This window comes from Nestor notabilis, unplaced genomic scaffold (assembly GCF_000696875.1).
Source record: "Nestor notabilis isolate BGI_N333 unplaced genomic scaffold, ASM69687v1 scaffold35695, whole genome shotgun sequence".
NCBI lineage: Eukaryota > Metazoa > Chordata > Aves > Psittaciformes > Psittacidae > Nestor > Nestor notabilis.
The window spans coordinates 1-5,632 of NW_009929502.1; the positions used below are offsets into that span (position 1 = coordinate 1).

Consider the following 5,632-nt stretch of genomic DNA (forward strand, 5'->3'; position numbering starts at 1 on the left):
CTCGGGTGGCAGGAACTCCTCTGGCGCCCCGAATAGCACCCTGAGTGAGTCTCAGGGCAGCGCCATCCTCATCTCATTCATCTACTCCGTGGTGTGCCTGGTCGGGCTGTGCGGCAACTCCATGGTCATCTATGTGATCCTACGCTATGCCAAGATGAAGACGGCCACCAATATCTACATCCTCAACCTGGCCATCGCAGACGAGCTGCTGATGCTCAGCGTCCCCTTTCTGGTCACTTCTACCCTGCTGCACCACTGGCCCTTTGGCTCTCTGCTCTGCCGCCTGGTGCTCAGTGTGGATGCTATCAACATGTTCACCAGCATCTACTGCCTGACTGTGCTCAGTGTGGACCGCTACATTGCTGTGGTGCACCCCATCAAGGCGGCCAGGTACCGCCGTCCCACTGTGGCTAAAATGGTCAATCTGGGTGTCTGGGTGCTTTCCATCCTGATCATCTTGCCCATCATCATCTTCTCCAACACAGCAGCCAACAGTGATGGAACAGTGGCTTGCAACATGCTCATGCCAGAGCCCACTCAGAGGTGGCTGGTGGTCTTTGTGGTCTACACTTTTCTGATGGGTTTCTTGCTACCTGTGGTGGCCATCTGCCTCTGCTACATCCTCATCATTGCCAAGATGCGTATGGTAGCCCTGAAGGCTGGCTGGCAGCAGCGCAAACGCTCTGAGCGCAAGATCACCCTCATGGTCATGATGGTGGTGATGGTCTTTGTCATCTGCTGGATGCCCTTCTACATCGTGCAGCTGGTCAATGTCTTTGTCGAGCAGGATGATGCCACCATCAGTCAGCTCTCTGTCATCCTTGGCTATGCCAACAGCTGTGCCAACCCCATCCTCTATGGCTTTCTCTCGGACAACTTCAAGCGGTCTTTCCAGCGGCTGCTCTGCCTCAGTTGGATGGACAATGCTGCAGAGGAACCCATCGACTACTATGCCACTGCCCTCAAAAGCAGAGCATACAGCGTGGAGGACTTTCCCCCAGACAACTTGGAGTCAGGGAGCATGTACAGGAATGGCACTTGCACCTCCAGGATTACCACCCTCTGAGGAAGCATTCCCTGCCCGCAGCAGGAGGGTGAGCAAGTCCAGGGCTGTGGCATGGGAGGGCCGGGAGGGAGGGGGGGTTTGTCCTGCCCACCAACAGAGGTGTTTGGCACAAGAAGAAGTGAAGAAAACCCCACATCCTAGGTCTGCTGCCCCATCCCCCCCTCACCTGCTTCCCTTGAGAGTGGGTGCTTTCGCTGATGCTTTGACACCCACTTAACAAATTGCCACACCCATGGGTCGATTTAGGGTCTGGGCAGCCAAGCTCTGCTACCCCTCTCTGTCTGATGAGCGGCTGTACAGGTCCTACAGTGACTCTCCCTCACCTTTTGTATAGGTTGCCTTCCCCCTCGGTCAGTGGGACCCCCCAGGCCACTGAGTCAAGCCTGCCTTAGTCGAGCCCCACCATTCAGGCTCAGACTCCCCTTGACTGAAAGTGACCCTTCTCAGCATGTCAGTATGCATCTCCCCATCAGAGAGTAGAAATGCTGGGAAAAGTCCCCCCAACACACCTTGCCCTCCTCCAGGAAGGAGCAAGTAGCCTCTCTCTGTCCCACCCTCCCCCCAGGAATAACAAAGAAAGTAGGGAGCAAAAAGGCCCTGACAAAAGAAGTGGCATAGTCATGGAGCTGTCTTCTGCTTTGCAGACAGCTTACACCTCACTGGGGCTCTGGCTTTCTGTGCTATGTTCAGAGGAAGCAGAGCAGAAAAGGTATTTGGAAAAAAAAATCTGATTATTGCTGTGCTTCAGAGCTGCGCAGCAGGTTGCTGATAGCGGGAGATAAACAGTCCTGTGACTCACAGGGAGTGGAGCACTGAGCTGGGAGTTGGGGGAGCACTAAGCTGGGAAATGTTTGAGTGTGTCAATATATACGATAAAGTCTGCTAATAATAAAGTTTAAAGGGAGCGCTAAACTGTGAAGCTACTGTCTTGCACCTGCTCCATCAGTTGAGAAACAGCGATGAAGGGAGCTGAGATGGTTTTGAATGGCCTGGGTGGCCGCAGTCCCTCTAGCCTACATGGAAAAAAAAGGATTAATTTCAAAATCTCCATCAGGCTCTGAAATAAATACTTGACAAAAAAGTAGCTGTTTGAGAATAGCTGTTACCCTAGCTCCGGTTTCTTCTGTTGCACTAAAAAACATATAATGGGTTTCATATGTTGCCAATGTAATATACTGGCCTGGAGCTTCTTAATGTTTCATTTCTGAGAATTCCTGGGTTTAGTGTGTGCCAGATGTCTTTTTGTTTGATTTTTTTTTTGTTTGATTCTTGTCACTGTGTTGTGAATGTGTTTCTCTGAAGCAATCTGTACTGTGTACTTATGTCTGTGGTGGCTACTTGCAAGGTTGCATTTAAAATGGGTGATGCTCAAAAAGGCTCCTCTTCAGATAAAAAGGTTGTCACTTTTTCTAACCCTTTCATCTACATTGTCTCCACCACAAAAATTCTCTCTTGAATTTTCTCTCTTCCCTTCTTATGACAGAACAATTTTCATATAGATGAAGGAAGCTTTCTTGTTTGATAAATGACAGCTAATTAAACAATCCCTTCTATCCCCACTCCCTCTTATCCCAGGCTTTAGAATCGGTATAGACCGTGTTGAAATAATATGTTTTTTGCTTTCTACCATCTAAGTGTCACACAGTGACAGGTGTCCTGGTAGCTGTGATAAATCACTTCTCTAGCACAATACTGTAGTTGTATTCATTATAACTACTGGCAATATGAAGCAAGATATTGGGAAAAATCTCTAGTAGCAGCACACCCATAGCATTGTACTGGTAGCTACAGTGCTTAAGTACAGTGTTAAGTGTAAGGTCAACAATTAAAGCATTTAGCATTTGCAGTGGTGGACTTACTACAGGTTTTTGTTAAATTACACTGTTTAACTTCTCTCAGCAGCAAAAAGCAGGATACTACTTTGTACATTTCTTTCACCAAAAATTAGGTACTGATAAATGAATGTATAAATTTAGTATTTCAAAGTTGTCTGATTCAAGGCCATCGAAATGAGAGAAAAAAGTCCTAATTCACTTCTATGGACTGTGAGTCAGCTCCTTTTAGTTTAAAAATTGCTAATGTGGAAGCTGTTACATCCTTATTAAAATATTTTGTGAAAAGTTTTTACAATTGTACAGTTTCTTTTCTTTTACTTCCCAGTGGACCTCATTGAAAGAAAATATACAAATACTAATTTTGGTAATGGTTTACATGCACATGTGGGAGAAAAAAAGGATGAAATATCTTTATAAGCTTATTTAACTTTTCACAGAAACCAAACATCTGTGAAAACAGTAAAATGGGCCAAAATTCCACACCGTGCTATTTGTAGAGCTTCACTTAAAATCTCGCTCACAATCTCTTCAAAATGGTATAAATCTCATAATGTTATGTGGTCTTTTTCACGCAGGCATGTTGTTATGTATGGTCAGATTAAATGGAGAGTCAGCCAACTTTCTACTGTTGGATTTGTTTAACATCTGACATGATGAAGCAAAAGTTAGAAAGCAGTGACTGATACCTGATACTCAGCTCTGATGGCGAGTTGAGCCTGGTTTTGTTTATTTTTATTTTATTTTACTTTGCCTTTAAACAAAGCTGTGGTGGACGCCTGCACACCTGCCTATGCACTTTAATTCTTTTTCAGTTGTTTCAGGCAGATGGCCATGGTGATGTTCAGCGAGGGTCGGGCAGGCGAGGGCTGCCGCGGGGCCGGTGGTACCTCGGTAGATGGCAGGCTTGCCCTCCGCTGGGTACACTGATCCACTCCCAGCCAGCAGTGCCCCTGATACTAGCGGTTAAAACACCGTGTGTCGCTTCAGCTGGAAACAAAATCTTTTTATCCTAAACTAGCAGTTCTTCCTGCTGTTTTTCACCCTGAGTTTAGTTTGACTGTGGCAGTGGGAGAGTTGTTCAACAGCTGCAAATCACTCTTAATTTGTTCTGGAAGAAAAAGTGAGTTCATTCTGTGTTATTATTCGACATAACAGAACATAACTACCAGAAAGAAGAAAAAAAAGAAATAAAAATTGTCCTCATGAAATAACATGTACCAGAAACCAAACTTCACTCTTTTCAGTGCTTTCCAAATTGCAAATAAGAGTCTTCAGATTTCATACGGAAATTATCTGAAATAATGCTTAATTCACTAAAAAATTACTCAGCAGTGTAGTAGCTTTGAACAGTATCTAGTCAATGGACTGGACTATTTCCTGTGGTACGCACAAGAAAGAATGTTCTTCACGTGGAACATACATCAGGTACCTCTTCAGATTTTCCCATGCAAGGGAGGGTACACAGGAAATTACTCGCCTTTCTCACTGGGCTTCCCAGCACAGTAGCAAAGACACATCTCATAATCCTGGGGCTGACTGCTATGTGCAGCTAGTGCACATGAACCAGGCTGGTTCTAGAGGCACTTTATATCTGGCCTGGGGATGAAAAAGGTAAGGCCACATGCAGATCCTCTGCCTCTTGAGATTGTCCCTACAACAGAGAACATCAACACAGTAAATGGTTTCTTTGCATTCAGCACTTAAAGTACCCATCTGATTTCTTCTTAGAGAAGGAGAATCAGATTTCTGAATATGACATAAGAATTTCTGAAATGCCAGGCTTCCAGTGAATCTGAATTTAAAAAAAAAAAAAAAAAAAAGCTTTCTGGTTGTTTCTGAAAAACTAAAAGTCTGCATTTCAAATATATGTGGCACATTTTATTAATGCTGTGGCCACATACTGTATTTTAACCAGTTTCCAAAAATCAGCATCCTAATTTTAAATATTAAAGTAAATATTAATGAAATAAAATAACCCGCTGATGAGTAAGTTATGTGAGATTTGACTGTTCTCTGCCATGTTTCCAGCAGTGTAAATCCCACCCCCAAAAATCCAAGAAAAATAGTAATTAAAAAAAAAAAGCCAGAAGAAATTAGCCAAGAAAGTAACATCAATCCAACATCCTAGACTATGTGATTCAGCCCTTAGAAACCTTACCTGAGTCCAGGGCTCTACAGACAAGACTATGAATTATGAATCTCTAGAGGAGAATAAAATATTTCTGCTGCATTGTGTATTCAGCACTTTCATCCTCATCAACACAGAGCCTTACTGGGCTGGTAACTGCAGGCTAGGCCACAGGAAGAAAGAGTAATTTACTAATTGGATTTTTATCTGAGAATAGTGCTTTAGATGTTGTATTTTGTAGAGAGAAATAGCCAAGACAAACAGGTGAACCAGAGAGTATTTCAAAGTGTGTCACTAGACGGCTACAAACCAAGCACAATTTTGACAAAAAAAAAAGATGTTTTTCTTGTTCTACTATCCCTTTTCCCCAAAAAAGTCTCTTTTTTATCACAGGTTCTTATGCTGTGTCATATGACTTGTGGTTGCTCTGTGGGTTCTTGAGATTCCTAAATAGAAAGGCTCAGATTAAAGTACCAAAATGCATAGCATATGAAGGTTGTAGGACCAGATCTATGTCTTGGGACCTGCTGATCACTGTAATGAGCACTGGAACTGAATTGCATGGCTCCGCTTACCTTGTTGGTGACAGGACTATTTTCAGTG

At 43.8% G+C, this 5,632-nt stretch overlaps 1 protein-coding gene across 1 annotated transcript; it reads left to right on the forward strand.

Moving 5' to 3' along the window:
- The first annotated feature begins 7 nt into the window (after positions 1–7).
- On the forward strand, positions 8–1,116 carry LOC104400036 (somatostatin receptor type 1). The gene has a single exon (XM_010014990.1). It carries the CDS (start codon positions 122–124, stop codon positions 1,064–1,066), a length of 945 nt encoding a protein of 314 aa, XP_010013292.1. The 5' UTR covers positions 8–121; the 3' UTR covers positions 1,067–1,116.
- The last annotated feature ends 4,516 nt before the right edge of the window (positions 1,117–5,632 follow it).